The following is an 18680-nucleotide window of genomic DNA, read 5'->3' as shown; positions in this document are numbered from 1 at the left end:
ATCGGGTGTCCCCATCAGATTGCCCCTATAGATCGGGTGTCCCCATCAGATTGCCCCTATAGATCGGGTGTCCCCATCAGATTGCCCCTATAGATCGGGTGTCCCCATCATAGCCCCATAGATCGTGTGTCCCCCATCAGATTTCCCCCATAGATCGGGTGTCCCCCATCAGATTGCCCCTATAGATTGGGTGTCCCCATCAGATTGCCCCTATAGATTGGGTGTCCCCATCAGATTGCCCCTATAGATTGGGTGTCCCCATCAGATTGCCCCTATAGATTGGGTGTCCCCATCAGATTGCCCCTATAGATCGGGTGTCCCCATCAGATTGCCCCTATAGATCGGGTGTCCCCATCAGATTGCCCCTATAGATCGGGTGTCCCCATCAGATTGCCCCTATAGATCGGGTGTCCCCATCAGATTACCCCTATAGATCGGGTGTCCCCATCAGATTGCCCCTATAGATCGGGTGTCCCCCATCAGATTGCCCCTATAGATCGGGTGTCCCCCATCAGATTGCCCCTATAGATCGGGTGTCCCCCATCAGATTGCCCCTATAGATCGGGTGTCCCCCATCAGATTGCCCCTATAGATTGGGTGTCCCCCATCAGAGCCCCATAGATCGGGTGTCCCCCCGTCAGCATGCCCCTATAAATCAGGTGTCCCCCCCATCAGCGTGCCCCTACAGATCGGGTGTCCCCCCCATCAGCGTGCCCCTATAGATCGGGTGTCCCCCCGTCAGCGTGCCCCTATAGATCGGGTGTCCCCCCGTCAGCGTGCCCCTATAGATCGGGTGTCCCCCGTCAGCGCGCCCCTATAGATCGGGTGTCCCCCGTCAGTGTGCCCCTATAGATCGGGTGTCCCCCATCAGATTGCACCTATAGATCAGGTGTACCCCGTCTAGAGTGCCCCTATAGATGGGGTGTCCCCCATCAGATTGCCCCTATAGATGGGGTGTCCCCCATCAGATTGCCCCTATAGATGGGGTGTCCCCCATCAGATTGCCCCTATAGATGGGGTGTCCCCATCAGATTGCCCCTATAGATGGGGTGTCCCCATCAGAGTGCCCCTATAGATCAGGTGTCCCCCCGTCAGCATGCCCCTATAAATCAGGTGTCCCCCCCATCAGCGTGCCCCTACAGATCGGGTGTCCCCCCGTCAGCGTGCCCCTACAGATCGGGTGTTCCCCCGTCAGCGTGCCCCTATAGATCGGGTGTCCCCCCGTCAGCGTGCCCCTATAGATCGGGTGTCCCCCCGTCAGCGCGCCCCTATAGATCGGGTGTCCCCCCGTCAGCGCGCCCCTATAGATCGGGTGTCCCCCCGTCAGTGTGCCCCTATAGATCGGGTGTCCCCCATCAGATTGCACCTATAGATCTGGTGTACCCCGTCAGAGTGCCCCCATAGATCGGGTTTCCCCCATTAGATTGCCCCTATAGATGGGGTGTCCCCCTTCAGATTGCCCCTATAGATGGGGTGTCCCCATCAGATTGCCCCTATAGATGGGGTGTCCCCATCAGATTGCCCCTCTAGATCGGGTGTCCCCATCAGATTGCCCCTATAGATCGGGTGTCCCCATCAGATTGCCCCTATAGATCGGGTGTCCCCATCAGATTGCCCCTATAGATCGGGTGTCCCCATCAGATTGCCCCTATAGATCGGGTGTCCCCATCAGATTGCCCCTATAGATCGGGTGTCCCCATCAGATTGCCCCTATAGATCGGGTGTCCCCATCAGATTGCCCCTATAGATCGGGTGTCCCCATCATAGCCCCATAGATCGTGTGTCCCCCATCAGATTGCCCCCATAGATCGGGTGTCCCCCATCAGATTGCCCCTATAGATTGGGTGTCCCCATCAGATTGCCCCTATAGATTGGGTGTCCCCATCAGATTGCCCCTATAGATCGGGTGTCCCCATCAGATTGCCCCTATAGATCGGGTGTCCCCATCAGATTGCCCCTATAGATCGGGTGTCCCCATCAGATTGCCCCTATAGATCGGGTGTCCCCATCAGATTGCCCCTATAGATCGGGTGTCCCCATCAAATTGCCCCTACAGATCGGGTGTCCCCCCCATCAGCGTGCCCCTATAGATCGGGTGTTCCCCCGTCAGCGTGCCCCTATAGATCGGGTGTCCCCCCGCCAGCGTGCCCCTATAGATCGGGTGTCCCCCGTCAGCGCGCCCCTATAGATCGGGTGTCCCCCGTCAGTGTGCCCCTATAGATCGGGTGTCCCCCATCAGATTGCACCTATAGATCGGGTGTACCCCGTCTAGAGTGCCCCTATAGATGGGGTGTCCCCCATCAGATTGCCCCTATAGATGGGGTGTCCCCCATCAGATTGCCCCTATAGATGGGGTGTCCCCCATCAGATTGCCCCTATAGATGGGGTGTCCCCATCAGATTGCCCCTATAGATGGGGTGTCCCCATCAGAGTGCCCCTATAGATCAGGTGTCCCCCCGTCAGCATGCCCCTATAAATCAGGTGTCCCCCCCATCAGCGTGCCCCTACAGATCGGGTGTCCCCCCGTCAGCGTGCCCCTACAGATCGGGTGTTCCCCCGTCAGCGTGTCCCTATAGATCGGGTGTCCCCCCGTCAGCGTGCCCCTATAGATCGGGTGTCCCCCCGTCAGCGCGCCCCTATAGATCGGGTGTCCCCCCGTCAGCGCGCCCCTATAGATCGGGTGTCCCCCCGTCAGCGTGCCCCTACAGATCGGGTGTTCCCCCGTCAGCGTGTCCCTATAGATCGGGTGTCCCCCCGTCAGCGTGCCCCTATAGATCGGGTGTCCCCCCGTCAGCGCGCCCCTATAGATCGGGTGTCCCCCCGTCAGCGCGCCCCTATAGATCGGGTGTCCCCCCGTCAGTGTGCCCCTATAGATCGGGTGTCCCCCATCAGATTGCACCTATAGATCTGGTGTACCCCGTCAGAGTGCCCCCATAGATCGGGTTTCCCCCATTAGATTGCCCCTATAGATGGGGTGTCCCCCTTCAGATTGCCCCTATAGATGGGGTGTCCCCATCAGATTGCCCCTATAGATGGGGTGTCCCCATCAGATTGCCCCTATAGATGGGGTGTCCCCATCAGATTGCCCCTATAGATGGGGGTGTCCCCATCAGATTGCCCCTATAGATGGGGTGTCCCCATCAGATTGCCCCTATAGATGGGGTGTCCCCATCAGATTGCCCCTATAGATGGGGTGTCCCCCATCAGATTGCCCCTATAGATGGGGTGTCCCCCATCAGATTGCCCCTATAGATGGGGTGTCCCCCATCAGATTGCCCCTATAGATGGGGTGTCCCCCATCAGATTGCCCCTATAGATGGGGTGTCCCCCATCAGATTGCCCCTATAGATGGGGTGTCCCCCATCAGATTGCCCCTATAGATGGGGTGTCCCCCATCAGATTGCCCCTATAGATGGGGTGTCCCCCATCAGATTGCCCCTATAGATGGGGTGTCCCCCATCAGATTGCCCCTATAGATGGGGTGTCCCCCATCAGATTGCCCCTATAGATGGGGTGTCCCCCATCAGATTGCCCCTATAGATGGGGTGTCCCCCATCAGATTGCCCCTATAGATGGGGTGTCCCCCATCAGATTGCCCCTATAGATGGGGTGTCCCCCATCAGATTGCCCCTATAGATGGGGTGTCCCCCATCAGATTGCCCCTATAGATGGGGTGTCCCCCATCAGATTGCCCCTATAGATGGGGTGTCCCCCATCAGATTGCCCCTGTAGATGGGGTGTCCCCCATCAGATTGCCCCTGTAGATGGGGTGTCCCCCATCAGATTGCCCCTGTAGATGGGGTGTCCCCCATCAGATTGCCCCTGTAGATGGGGTGTCCCCCATCAGATTGCCCCTGTAGATGGGGTGTCCCCCATCAGATTGCCCCTGTAGATGGGGTGTCCCCCATCAGATTGCCCCTGTAGATGGGGTGTCCCCCATCAGATTGCCCCTGTAGATGGGGTGTCCCCCATCAGATTGCCCCTGTAGATGGGGTGTCCCCCATCAGATTGCCCCTGTAGATGGGGTGTCCCCCATCAGATTGCCCCTGTAGATGGGGTGTCCCCCATCAGATTGCCCCTGTAGATGGGGTGTCCCCCATCAGATTGCCCCTGTAGATCGGGTGTCCCCATCAGATTGCCCCTATAGATCGGGTGTCCCCATCAGATTGCCCCTATAGATCGGGTGTCCCCATCAGATTGCCCCTATAGATCGGGTGTCCCCATCAGATTGCCCCTATAGATCGGGTGTCCCCCATCAGATTGCCCCTATAGATCGGGTGTCCCCCATCAGATTGCCCCTATAGATCGGGTGTCCCCATCAGATTGCCCCTATAGATCGGGTGTCCCCCATCAGATTGCCCCTATAGATTGGGTGTCCCCCCATCAGATTTCCCCAATAGATTGGGTGTCCCCCCATCAGATTGCCCCTATAGATCAGGTGTACCCCATCAGGTTGCCCCTATAGATCGGGTGTCCCCTTCAGAGGGGCCGGGAGCTGGGCTGAGAAACTTGCTGAAGAGGGCAGGGCACACAAGTCACATCATTGGTTGCTATGATGCCAGCAGTCCTAGAATGACGGTAGTGCAGCAGGGATCCAGTGCTGCAGACTGGCGGGGTGACGGTCATCACTCAGTTGGGGTCCAGACCACGGTCCACCATTTCATGAAGGCTGAGCTATAATAATATTCCCCACTAATACAGAGTGCCCACCCCCCAGACACGACTCCAACCTCCCATCACTGAATCTGATTGGCTGAATCCCGCTATCGCTCTAATTCTCCCCTGTAGGTGAAGTGCGCACAGCTGGCTGTTGGTGTTCTGAGTAATCAGGATGCCGGGAGAGTTGGACTACAACCGCTGGAGCTCTGGAAGGCCTATCACCTGGAGGGATACCCAGGTACGGCTCATTACATACATTTTGCTCTGAATCTGCTCCATATGGAAATACTAGTGATCAGACTGGGGACCGGCCAGATTGTACACACGGATGGATGAAGATCCCTTGAACTAACATGTCCCCACCCCCCAGGAGCCAGCCGTGTATACCTCGGGTATCTCCCACATACCGTAAATAATCACTGTCTGAGGCCACCATGTTGCATTTTGGGATGTAGAGGGGGAGTTCTCCAGCTCCGAAAGAGAATATCTGCATATTGTTTGCTGTCTGGGGCCCTGAGGAAGGTGGAGGAGATATTCAGATTAAGCAGTGGTAGGTGGGTGGAGGAGGGGGCTTAGATTGGGCAGTGGTAGGTGGGTGGAGGGGGGTTTGGATTAGGTAGTGGTAGGTGGGTGGAGGGGGGGCTTGGATTGGGCAGTGGTGGTTGAAGCAGGGGCTTAGAATGGGCAGTGGTAGGTGGGTGGAGGAAGCATTTAGATTAAGCAGTGAAAGGTGGGTGGAGGATGGTCTGAGATGGGTAGGTGATTGAAGGAGGGACTTAGAATGGGCAGTGGAAGGTGGAGCTGTGCTGTAGGATGGGCATTTGTGGGTGGAGGAGGAGCTTAGATTGGATAGTGATGGGTGTGTAGATGGTGGCCTTAGATGGTCAGAGGTGGGTAGGTGGTTGGAGGAAGGGCTGAGATTGGCCAGTGGTAGATGGGTGGAGGGGTTACTTAGATCGGGAAGTGGTAGGTGGGTGGAGGATGGTCTTAGATGGACAGAGGTGGGTGGAGGAGGGACATAGAATGAGCAGTTGTAGGTGGAGAAGTTAATTTGATTGGACAGTGGTAGGTGGTTGGAGGATGGACAGATGTAGGTAGGTTATGGGAGGAGCCTAATGGATGGACTAGGAGGATGGGCTAGGAGTGGGCAATTTTAGGTAGGTAGAGGCAGGGTTTGAATTGGGCAGTGGTAGGTGATTGGGGCATAGATTGGACAGTGGAAGTTGGGTGGCTGGAAGAGGGGCTTAGATTGGGCAGTGGGGGGGGGGGGTTGAGGAGGGGATAGGAGTGGCCCATTTTAGGTAGTTGGAGGAGAGGTTAGAATTGGGCAGTGGTAGGTGAAGGGAGCGTAGATTAGGCCGTGGTAGGTGGTTGGCTGAAAGAGGGGCTTAGAATGGGCAGTGGGGGGTGGTAGAAAGGACTTAGATTGGGCAGAGGGGGTGGTAGAAAGGACTTAGATTGGGAAGAGGGGGGTGGTAGAAAGGACTTAGATTGGGCGGAGGGGGAGGTAGAAAGGACTTAGATTAGGCGGGGGGGGGTGGTAGAAAGGACTTAGATTGGGCGGAGGGGGTGGTAGAAAGGACTTAGATTGGGCAGAGGGGGTGGTAGAAAGGACTTAGATTGGGCAGTGGGGGGTGGTAGTGGTAGAAAGGACTTAGATTGGGCAGAGGAGGTGGTAGAAAGGACTTAGATTGGGCAGTGGGGGGTGGTAGAATGGACTTAGATTGGGCAGTGGGGGGTGGTAGAAAGGACTTAGATTGGGCAGTGGGGGGTGATAGAAAGGACTTAGATTGGGCAGTGGGGGGTGGTAGAAAGGACTTAGATTGGGCAGTGGGGGGTGGTAGAAAGGACTTAGATTGGGCAGTGGGGGGTGGTAGAAAGGACTTAGATTGGGCAGTGGGGGGTGGTAGAAAGGACTTAGATTGGGCAGTGGGGGGTGGTAGAAAGGACTTAGATTGGGCAGTGGGGGGTGGTAGAAAGGACTTAGATTGGGCAGTGGGGGGTGGTAGAAAGGACTTAGATTGGGCAGTGCGGGGTGGTAGTGGTAGAAAGGACTTAGATTGGGCAGAGGAGGTGGTAGAAAGGACTTAGATTGGGCAGTGGGGGGTGGTAGAAAGGACTTAGATTGGGCAGTGGGGGGTTGTAGAAAGGACTTAGATTGGGCAGTGGGGGGTGGTAGAAAGGACTTAGATTGGGCAGTGGGGGTGGTAGAAAGGACTTAGATTGGGCAGAGGAGGTGGTAGAAAGGACTTAGATTGGGCAGTGGGGGGTGGTAGAAAGGACTTAGATTGGGCAGTGGGGGGTGGTAGAAAGGACTTAGATTGGGCAGTGGGGGGTGGTAGAAAGGACTTAGATTGGGCAGTGGGGGGTGGTAGAAAGGACTTAGATTGGGCAGTGCGGGGTGGTAGTGGTAGAAAGGACTTAGATTGGGCAGAGGAGGTGGTAGAAAGGACTTAGATTGGGCAGTGGGGGGTGGTAGAAAGGACTTAGATTGGGAAGAGGGGGGTGGTAGAAAGGACTTAGATTGGGCGGAGGGGGAGGTAGAAAGGACTTAGATTAGGCGGGGGGGGGGGTGGTAGAAAGGACTTAGATTGGGCGGAGGGGGTGGTAGAAAGGACTTAGATTGGGCAGAGGGGGTGGTAGAAAGGACTTAGATTGGGCAGTGGGGGGTGGTAGTGGTAGAAAGGACTTAGATTGGGCAGAGGAGGTGGTAGAAAGGACTTAGATTGGGCAGTGGGGGGTGGTAGAATGGACTTAGATTGGGCAGTGGGGGGTGGTAGAAAGGACTTAGATTGGGCAGTGGGGGGTGGTAGAATGGACTTAGATTGGGCAGTGGGGGGTGGTAGAAAGGACTTAGATTGGGCAGTGGGGGGTGATAGAAAGGACTTAGATTGGGCAGTGGGGGGTGATAGAAAGGACTTAGATTGGGCAGTGGGGGGTGGTAGAAAGGACTTAGATTGGGCAGTGGGGGGTGGTAGAAAGGACTTAGATTGGGCAGTGGGGGGTGGTAGAAAGGACTTAGATTGGGCAGTGCGGGGTGGTAGTGGTAGAAAGGACTTAGATTGGGCAGAGGAGGTGGTAGAAAGGACTTAGATTGGGCAGTGGGGGGTGGTAGAAAGGACTTAGATTGGGCAGTGGGGGGTTGTAGAAAGGACTTAGATTGGGCAGTGGGGGGTGGTAGAAAGGACTTAGATTGGGCAGTGGGGGTGGTAGAAAGGACTTAGATTGGGCAGTGGGGGGTGGTAGAAAGGACTTAGATTGGGCAGAGGGGGTGGTAGAAAGGACTTAGATTGGGCAATGGGGGTGGTAGAAAGGACTTAGATTGGGCAGTGGGGGGTGGTAGAAAGGACTTAGATTGGGCAGTGGGGGGTGGTAGAAAGGACTTAGATTGGGGGGGGTAGAAAGGACTTAGATTGGGCAGTGGTAGTTGGGTGGGTGGAGTTACTTAGATTAGCCAGTGGTAAGGGGGTGAGTGGAGGATGGAGTTGGATTGGGCAGTGGTAGGTGGTTGGGGGAAGGGCTTAGATTGGGTTTTGGTGGGTGGAGGTGGAGCATAGAGTGGACCGTGGTAGGTGAATGGGTGGAGGAGGGGCTCGGATTGGGAATGTGGCAGCACTCCCCTCTGTCTATAACCTCCCCTTGTGGTCTTGGCTCCTTCTGTATGTTCCAGTGTTCTGATCTCTGTATACATTTCAGGCCCCGCCGTGTTCATAGCTCCTCCCTCTACTCTTCTGTCTCCTCCCCTCCAGGCTTCCTCTTCATTACTAACCCATTCCTGCCCGGCTGGCAGCATCGATGGGTCCGCCAGTGTCTGAAGTCATATCCCCGAAAACCCAATGTATGTAACCTGGACCTGCACGTGTCTCCGGAGCGGACAGCTGACCTGTGGAGCATCAGTGAGAAGCAACTCAGGTGAGCAGAAGACACACCCCCTGGGCCTACACTAATTGGCCAGTGCCGAGTCTCATGACGTGTTATCTGTCCTATCAGGAATAAAATGACGCAGAAACGCCGGGAGAAAACGCTGCTGGAGAAGCTGCGATGGGTGACACTTGGCTTCCATTACAACTGGGACACCAAGGTAATAAAGAGCCCCTCTGCTCACTGGGCCACAGTGGGTGGAGTCGGGAACACCTGGCCTATACTTTCTCATTGCTTAGTCACTGGTGTTCCCACTTCCCAGAACACTTTGTTGTCTTTGAATTTTGTCTTATCTCATCCACTGCTGAGAACGGTAATGTTGGGTGGGGTCAGTTTATGGTGGAAACAGGATATCCAACAAGCTCTCTCTCTCTCTTGTCTCCCGGTGTAGAAATACTACAAGGAGGCGTTCACCCCATTTCCAGCAGACCTGGGGGAGCTCTCCCGCTGTGTGGCGCTTGCTTGCGGGTTCTCCAACTTCAAAGCCGAAGCCGGAATCCTCAACTACTACCACATGGACTCGTCACTGGGGATCCACGTAGATGAGGCGGAGCTGGACCACCAGAGCCCTCTACTGTCCTTCAGGTGAGTGTGGGCTCAAGCCCCTGTGCCTCTACACTAAGGCTCTGTTCACACCTATACAGGTGAATAGGTGCACATGTGTTGTTGCACGGTTTTATCAAGTTTAGGGCATCCTATTCATGTAAATGGGCTGCCCTACAGGCGAAAATCACATCATGTATTTGAACGCATTCAAAAGCAAGGTGCGTTTTGGTGTCATTAAAGGGGTTGTAAACGCTCGTGTTTTTTCACCTCAGTGCATTCTTGCAACCTCTTGTAGTGCACCAGCCCCCCAGAGCCCCCCTTTTACTTACCTGAGCCCGATCCTTAATAATATTCCCCACTAATACAGAGTGCTCACCCCCCCCCCAGACACGACTCCAACCTCCCATCACTGAATCTGATTGGCTGAATCCCGCTAATATAGCTCTAATTCTCCCCTGCGCCGGGGACGAGTACAGCCGGTGTTTTAGGTCCTGATTGGATAAATTGATAGCAGCACAGCCATTGGCTCCCTCACGTCTATGGACAATCACAGCAATCTCAAGGTACAGAGGCGCTTGGATTGGCTCTGTACACAGTGTCTTTGAACTGAGCCATGTGGGTGTCCAGATCCGTATCTGAACCTGGGACCTCTATTGCTTCTTGCAGTAGCTTTTATGCCCCGTACACACGGTCGGACATTGATCGGACATTCCAACAACAAAATCCGTGGATATTTTCTGACGGATGTTGGCTCAAACTTGTCTTGCATACACACGGTCACACAAAGTTGTCGGAAAATCCGATTGTTCTGAACGCGTTACGTAAAACACGTACGTCGGGACTATAAACGGGGCAGTAGCCAATAGCTTTCGTCTCTTAATTTATTCTGAGCATGCGTGGCACTTTGTGCGTCGGAAATGTGTACACACGATCGGAATTTACGACGACTGATTTTGTTGTCGGAAAATTTGAGATCCAGATCTCAAATTTTGTTTGTGGGAAATTCCGACAGAAAATGTCCGATGGAGCCCACACACGGTCGGAATTTGCGACAAAATGCTCCCATCGAACATTTCCCGTCGGAAAATCCGACCGTGTGTACACGGCATTAGTGTGCCGATCCCTTGGACAACTTTACTTTTTATCTTGTTTCTGGTGAACCTTGAACTCCTTGATCCTCCCATGAACTTTCTATTTAAAGGATACAAAGATAAAAGAACATTTACCATCTTCCAAAAACTGAGCCTTAAAGCCATGTCTTTATGTCCTGTTTGCCAGATTATTGTGCTGTTCCCAGGTAATGACTTGCTGCTTGCACCCCTATTGCCCTCCGTATCTTCACTACCACTTGTTACCTACCCTTGGCTTGTTCATCGACTGCGGTTCAGCTCGTTACCGGACCTTTGGTGCGCTCTTCACCTACTTTTCTGCTTGATCCCAACCTGCTACATCTATTACGAGACCCCATTTTGCTCCCCTCCTGGTGGGGGCGATCCTGAGCACCGCGGCCTGGCACTAGCACACTGCAATACCCATCTCCACCATCAGGAGGGGCTCTGGTGAAGAGTGCTTAGACACCGCACCTCGGGTGAGCCTGTGCCACCTACCATAGGGACCGGCTTGTGTGTTTCCGCTGGTTACAATGTGAACTTCTCTACTGACAGTCGCACTAGCTGCCTGACTGTTATTTCTGCCTGTACTGTTTATAAACAGCGCTGCAGGAATAGGCGTTCGCTGTTTAACCACTTCAGCCCTGGAAGGTTTACCCCACCTCCTTCATGACCAGGCCTTTTTTTTTTGCGATACGGCACTGTGTTACTTTAACTGGCAATTGCGCGGTTGTGCGACGATGTACCCAAATAAAATTGATGTCCTTTTTTTTTTCCCCACATACAGAGCTTTCTTTTGGTGGTATTTGATCACCTCCTGCGGTTTTCATTTTTTGCGCCGTAAACACAAAAAGACCAACAATTTAAAAAAAAAATATATTTTTTTTTACTTTCTGCTATAAAACATATCCAATTAAAAAAAAAAATTGAAAAAAAATCAATTTCTTCACCAATTTAGGCCAATGTGTATTCTGCTACATATTTCTGGTAAAAAAAATCCAATTTAGCGTATATTGATTGGTTTGCGCAAACGTTATAGCGTCTACAAACTATGGGATTTTTTTAATGGAATTTTTATTTACTAGTAATATCGGTGATCAGCGACTTATAACAGGACTGCGATATTGTGGTGGACAATCTGATACTTTTGACATTTTTTTGGGGGACCAGTGACACTAATACAGTGATCAGTGTTAAAAATATGCACTGTCACTGGCTGGGAAGGGGTTACCATCAGGGGTGATCAAAGAGTTAAATGTATCTCTAGGGGGAGGGGGGGGGTGCTTGCTAACTGTGTGGGGAAGGTGCTTTAACTGTGTGAAGACAGAGATATGTGTTCCTGCTTATCAGAAACACGAGATCTCTGTCTTCCCTACTAACAGAATGGTGATCTGCCTGGTTTACATAGGCAGACCGTCATTCGGGCCTCTCTTGTAAACGATCGGCTCCCGCTGTGTCCAATCACAGGAATGTGATTTCACGCAGGAGTGCCGCTTCCCCGCAGTACATGTACTTGGGGTAGTCAACGAGTGGTTAACTGCTTCTCACCTGGCCTATTGTAATATGAAGGCCAAGCGGGAGCCCTATTATCCTGGGAGGACATCCTATCAGGCCACGCATCGGCACGATTTGTCCACCAGACACAGCCGATTACAGATCACTGTACCTGTCCGCTGCCAGTTTCATGTGATCGATGTGACCAATTACAGCAGATCACATGACTATTGTACACAATGAAAGGCTTTGGTTCATGCCTTTCACTGTGTGCTATTGTGATGAGCTGTGTGATCGGTCACAGTAATCACATGGTACAGACAGGGCCAATCAAAGCCCATCTATACCATGTGATTAGCTGTGGCAAATCACAGCTAATCACAATAGTAAACTGGGGCTGGGGAAAAAATCGATTTAAATCTTGAATCAAGTCGAGAGGTCAAATCGATTTTTTTTTTTTTTCACCGCGCCTGTCCTGAGGAGCTGCGGGCAGGAGTTTTTAGGTGAGGCCTCGGCCTAGTCCGCGTGGCCGGATGCCGCGGACTAGGCCAAGGCTGCAGGCTCGCCTAAAAACTCCTGCCCGCAGTTCCTCAGGACCGGCAAGGTGTCCAACAAAAAAAAAAAAAAATTGAATCGTGAATCGAGTTTTTTTTTAAAAAAATCGCATATTTATTTTTTTTTTGGAGAAAATCGCCCAGCCCTATACTCCCAGAATGTATAGTTTTCATTCAGAAAACAATGGTTGCTTATAACTGTAAAACTCAGTGTGTGTAAAAACAAAAAAAAAACGGATCACCTCCCCAGAGTAGTACAATGTTACTATGGTAAGACTGTATTGCTCTGATCACTGTATGTAAAAATAATGTAAAAAAAGTATTAAATTATTGAAAAGAAAAAAAATTCAAATTTATAATTTTGTGTTGGGTTGTTTTTTTTTTTTTATACTGTCACCAGTCAGTGTCCTTAATCACAGCCACACCAATTGTGATGACGCTGTACTGCACTGGTGACAGTATGTAAAAAAAAAAATGTAATTGTTCAAAAACGTTTTTTTCCTCATTTTCCAAAAAATTGTGACAAAAAATTACAACTTAAAAAAAAACTCACCATGCCTTCTACTAAATACCAAAAAGTTGTCATTGGAGGGGTATTTGTTCTGTCCTGAGATTTTCGGGCCTCAAGAAATTAGATTATCCGTCAGTACACCAGGATTGATCAATATTCAGAGATATAACATAACTCTATAACTTTCCTCCTAAGGGTCCTTTCACACTGGGGCGGTTTTGCAGGCGCTATTGCGCTAATAATAGCGCCTGCAAACCGACCTGAAAGTGCCGCTGCTTTGTCTCCAGTGTGAAAGCCCCGAGGGCTTTCACACTGGAGCGGTGCGCTGGCAGGACGGGATAAAAAGTCCTGCTAGCAGCATCTTCGGAGCGGTGAAGGAGCGGAGTGTATACCGCTCCTTTACCGCTCCTGCCCATTGAAATTAATGGGACGGCGCGGCTATACCGCCAGCAAAGCGCCTCTGCAGAGGCGCTTTACGGTGGTTTTTAACCCTTTCTCGGCCGCTAGCGGGGGGTAAAACCGCCCCGCTAGCGGCCGAATACTGACGGTAAAGTTTTACTGCCGACGCCGCCCCCGCCTCAGTGTGAAAGGGCCCTTATATACAATGATTTGGGTTGTTTTTTTCAGCAAAGAAATGTAGCAGAATACAATTTGGCCTAAATGAAGAAAGATTATTTGTTTGCACAATGTTATAAGAGAAATAAAGAAAAACATTTTTATTTTTTTGTTTTGTTTTTTTAAATTTGCAGTCTTTTTTTTGTTTGTTTAGCAAAAAATAAAAACCCCACTGGTGATTAACCACTTCAATACCGGGCACTTTCACCCCCTTCCTAACCAGACCAATTTTCAGCTTTCAGTGCTGTCACATTTTGAATGACAATTGCGCGGTCATGCAACACTGTACCTAAATGAACCATTTTTGAACCAATTTTGTTTTGTTTTTTTTCCACACAAATAGAGATTTCTTTTGGTGGTATTTGGTCACCTCTGCGGTTTTTATTTTTTGAGCTATTAACACAAAAGGGACGACAGTTTTGAAAAAAACACAATATTTTTTACTTTTTTCTATAATAAATATCCCAAATTTAAAAAAAAAAACTAATTTTTTCCTCACTTTAGGCCAATATGTAATCTTCTACATATTTTTGGTAAAAAAAAAATCGCAATAAGCGTATATTGATTGGTTTGCGCAAAATTTATAGCGTCTACAAAATAGGTTATTGATTTATAGCATTTTTATTATTAACTTTTTTTTTTTACTAGTAATGGCGGCGATCTGCGATTATTTATCGTGACTTCGAGTCTGTGACAAATCGGACACCTTTTTTTTTTTTAAACCGTTGACATTTATACAGAGATCAGTGCTATAAATAGCCATTGATTACTGTGTAAATGTCACTGGCAGGGAAGGGGTTAACACTAGGGGGCGATCAAGGGGTTAAATGTGTTCCCTGACTGTGTTCTAACTGTAGGGGGTGGAACTGACTAGGGGAGGAGACCGATCGGTGTTCCTGTGTACTAAGAACATACGATCTGTCTCCTCTCCCCTGACAGGACATGGATCTGTGTGTTCACACACACACAGATCCACGTTCCTGCTCTGCCACAAGCAATCGCGTGTGCCCGGCGGACATCGCGGCTGCCGGGCACACGCATCGGCTTCTTGCTGACACTTGCGTGCGCCCCCCTATGCCGGCGGGAAGCCAAGAACGTCATATGACGCCCGCCCGGGATGAGAGAGCCACCTTGCTGACGTCATATGACAATACGCGGGATGGGAAGTGGTTAAATACCACTAAAAGAAAGCTCTATTTGTGTGAAAAAAATGATAAATGCTAAAAATGTCATTTGGGTACAGTGTTGTATGACCGCGCAATTGTCATTCAGAGTGTGACAGCGCTGAAAGCTGAAAATTTGTCTGAGCAAGAAGGGGGTGAAAGTGCCCGGTATTGAAGTGGTTAACCATTTCCGGACCGCCCACCGTCGTTATACGTCGGCTGTTTGAAGAGGACTATCGTTGTTATGGCAGCAGCTAGCTGCCATAACCCCGGTATCCTCTCCTTCAGTGAGCGGTCCGGTTTAAGATAAAAGTGGTCTCTGCAGCGGATTCGCCGCAAGATCACTTTTATCAGCGTCTTGAGAAGGCCCCCCTCCCACTGCGATCCGGTGCCCTCCGCCGCTTACCGGAGCCGGCGGAGGCAATTGGATCCTTCATGTGGCCTGACATGGAGCTCAGTGAGGGGATTTTTTTTAAATGACATATTTTTTTTTTTTTATTGCATTTTAGTGAGAATAAAAATGATTTTTTTTTTTTTAAAAGTTTGTCGCCATTCCCCGAACTGGTGCAATTTTGAAGCGTGACATGTTGGGTATCTATTTACTCGGCGTAACATTATCTTTGGCAATATAAAAAAAAATTGGGCTAACTTTACTGTTGTCTGATTTTTTAATTCAAAAAAGTGTATTTTTTCCAAAAAAAAAAGTGCGTTTGTAAGATCACTGCGCAAATACGGTGTGACAGAAAGTATTGCAACGACCGCCATTTTATTCTCTAGGGTGTTAGGAAAAAAAATTGTATAATGTTTGGGGGTTCTAAGTAATTTTCTAGCAAAAAAAACTGTTTTTAACTTGTAAACAACAAATCTCAGAAAGAGGCTCGGTCCTTAAGTGGTTAAAGATGCGCGGTCTATACAGCACAGATACAGATTCATCAGTCAGTGTCTGTAGTTATAAAAGATGTGTGATTTGCAGGTGAACACTAAATGAGCTCGCCCTCTTTTGTGTCTCCACTAGAGGGAGCTCTGACCCAATCCTGTCTTCATCCTCCCTGACTGGCTGTTCTCGCAATGCTGAGCTTATTCCAGTATATCTCAAACTTTTTATTTATTTTTTTAGTTGCGGCACCCTTTATAAGTATGGAAAATCCAGAGGCACCCCAGTCTAAAATGGGGGGAAAAAACACATAAATATTACTTGTCAATTGGAAACCTGAGCCTAGGATGATGCACACAACCATCTTGATGAAATTAGCATCACATTAGTACCCCATTTCCATCACATCAGAGGCCCCTCTTCCAATCAGAGTCCCCCCTATATATAAGAGCCCCTATCAGTTTTTAGAATCCCTCCATGACAGAGTCCCCCATCACATCAGAGTCCACCCCTCAGGTCCTCTCATCCATCTTTGGGGTCCCATGCCTGTGGCACCCCAGGGGAACCCAAAGGGCACCCCGTTTTAAGAGATTTTCACACTGTAAACATTCATTTAAAAGTCGGCAGCTACAAATACTGTAGCTGCTCACTTTTAACAAGCACACACTTACCTGTCCCAGGATCCAGCGATGTCTTCACCAAACCCGACTCTTTGCCGGTCTTCGGGTCCCGGCGTCTTAACTGTGGGCAGATGACTGTGACTCCTTGCGGCTGTGAAGCCAGCTGCCCACTGCGCATGCGCAAGCTGCGCTGCACCCTGCGAATGGCCCCGCAATCTCCTGGGACCAGTGACATGTCCCAAGAGGCTGTGGGATAGGAGAAGGGGCCAAAATCAATTACCCGCTCCCCCCCCCCCCCCCCCCCTCCAAAGAAGACATGCCAAATATGGGAGAGGAGGGGGGAGGCGGAGGAAGAGCGGAACAGGATGAGATTTTTGCAGCGGAAGTCAGTGGGACTCGATTTTGCATTGAAGTCAGTGGGACTCGATTTTGCATTGAAGTCACTAAGGGACATTTTTGCATTGAAGTCAGTGGGACGCAGCATGCCATTATCGATACTTTTTTTTTTTTTTTTCTATAGACAAAACACTGATAACCCTACTTGTGGCCGATATATTGGATATCGGTGCATCCTTTAGTATGTAATATGCAAACCCATGCAGTATTGTGTGCAGTTCTTAACCACTTTCCGCCCGGGCTATAGCAGATTGACGGCCGGGAAGTGGTTCTGTTATCCTGATTGGGTGTCGTATGACGTCCAGCAGGATAACATGCCGGCGCACAGCGAGTGCGGTGCGTCAATCTGACACGCCGCATCTCCTATCGTGATACGGAGCCTCTGTCAGAGGCTTCTTACCACGTGATCAGCTGTGACCAGTCACAGCGGATCATCGCTAATCAGCACACTCCCATCAGATGTGCCAACCACCTGACAATCAGTGCCCCAATAATAGTCTGCCAGTGCCCATCACAGTGCCAATTGGTGCCCAGCAGTAACACCTGTCAGTACCTCATCATCAGTGCTGCCTATCAGTGCCCATCACAGCCACCTGTCAGTGCCTATCAGTGCTCCATATCATTGCCGCCTATTGGAGCCCATCAGTGCTGCATATCAGCGCCCATCAATTCTACATATCAGTGCCGCCTCATCAGTGCCTGTCAGTGAAGGGGAAAACAAAATTATATGACAAAAACTTTTTTTTTTTCAAAAATGTTGGTCTTTTTTAGTTTGTTTAACAAAAAATAAAAACCCCAGAGGTGATCAAATACCACCAAAAGAAAGCTCTGGTTGTGGGAGGAAAATGATAAAAATGTCGTTTGGGTACAGTGTTGGATGACCGCGCAATTGTAACTCAAAGTGCGACAGTGCTGAAAGCTGAAAATTGTCCTGGGCAGGAAAGTGCCTGGTATTGAAATGGTTAAGCATATATATATTTATTAATATATATTAATATGCAGTGCGAAAAAGTATATGCAATAATATATTATCCATATAAAATGATCCAACTCCAAAGGAGAAATCCCAGCACCGTCTCCAGTGTCAGAAAAAGGTCCACACAGCACCAGAGTGATAGAGCCTGTCCGCTTACCTGGACCGCAATGACCCTCAGTTTATGGAGCGGTCCATTGCACTTTTCTAATGTCACACTCCAGGCTCCACAGGACTGAACTCTGGACTTCTCTATCCTCGATCTTGTGTACCCAGCTATCCTAATGTACCCAGCTAAGCCTTTATAGAGAACCTCCAAGGTATTGACAAACACCCAGCCACCACACGTACATATATCATTTGTCCCAGCAAAAATTTTATTATACTTCATAAAAGCATAAATAAGCCTCTGTAGTGTAATAAATGTTAAAACCACTTTAATGTACTCACATATGTACAAATAATGCACATTGAATATCCCACAAAAAGGGGCGCAGGGTCTGATGTGATGACGTCACAGGTCCTGCCCTACGTGTTTCGTCAGCAGTTTTGGATTTTGCAAGAGAAAGTGTAGGTCAACGAATCCTATAGTGCACGTCTGCAATGTATTATCTTAGTAAAGCCACATAAACATGATTGTATTTTTTTTAAGACTCAGGCCAGTTCACATGCACATTTTCATGTTTTGACCGATGTGCTCCTTTATGTCTTGCAGCTTTGGCCAGTCCAGTATATTCTTGTTGGGGGGGCAGAGCCGAGAAGTGGCTCCTACAGCGATGATGATGAACAGTGGTGACATTATGGTCATGTCTGGAGCTAGCCGCTTGTTGTACCACGCCGTGCCACGGATTCTGCGCCACCCCGGAGGCGGACTCCTTCCCCCCGCGCTGTCTGATCCTCCGTGTGCAGATGAACCCGGCATTAATTCCCTGACTGAGTCGTGTTCCCCCCAGGACTGGGAGGTATGTGCAGCCTACCTCCATGACTCTCGTATCAATATGACCGTGCGCCAAGTTCTGGAGGAAGGGGGGTCATTCCCGAAGGACTCGGACGCTAAGACTGATCACAAGACCACCGGAGGGTCCTATCACAGCGAAGAGATAACTGAGACAAAGCTGCAGATAAAACAGGCCACTGCAACATCAAAGACACCCCAGGAGGATGACTGAACATTCTTTAATAAATAAAAACAATATTTCTATTTTTAATAAAACATTCCCTCTGTTTGTGGAGCGAAATCCCAGA

At 50.0% G+C, this 18680-nt stretch overlaps 1 protein-coding gene across 1 annotated transcript in view; it reads left to right on the top strand.

The window, feature by feature from the left end:
• The window catches only part of ALKBH1 (alkB homolog 1, histone H2A dioxygenase), a 27039-nt gene extending 8359 nt beyond the window's left edge, over window positions 1-18680 (top strand). The window contains exons 2-6 of the mRNA XM_073609786.1: window positions 4789-4897; window positions 8409-8571; window positions 8650-8740; window positions 8972-9165; window positions 18151-18680. Of these exons, the coding sequence (XP_073465887.1) occupies window positions 4789-4897; window positions 8409-8571; window positions 8650-8740; window positions 8972-9165; window positions 18151-18604 (1011 nt within the window). The 3' untranslated portion in view covers window positions 18605-18680. The remainder of the gene's footprint in view (window positions 1-4788; window positions 4898-8408; window positions 8572-8649; window positions 8741-8971; window positions 9166-18150) is intronic.

The sequence above is a fragment of the Aquarana catesbeiana genome, linkage group LG13 (genome assembly GCF_042186555.1).
Source record: "Aquarana catesbeiana isolate 2022-GZ linkage group LG13, ASM4218655v1, whole genome shotgun sequence".
NCBI classification, from domain to species: Eukaryota; Metazoa; Chordata; class Amphibia; order Anura; family Ranidae; genus Aquarana; species Aquarana catesbeiana.
The sequence above is the reverse complement of the archived record's forward strand: the minus strand, read 5'-3'. Positions and strand labels throughout refer to the sequence as shown.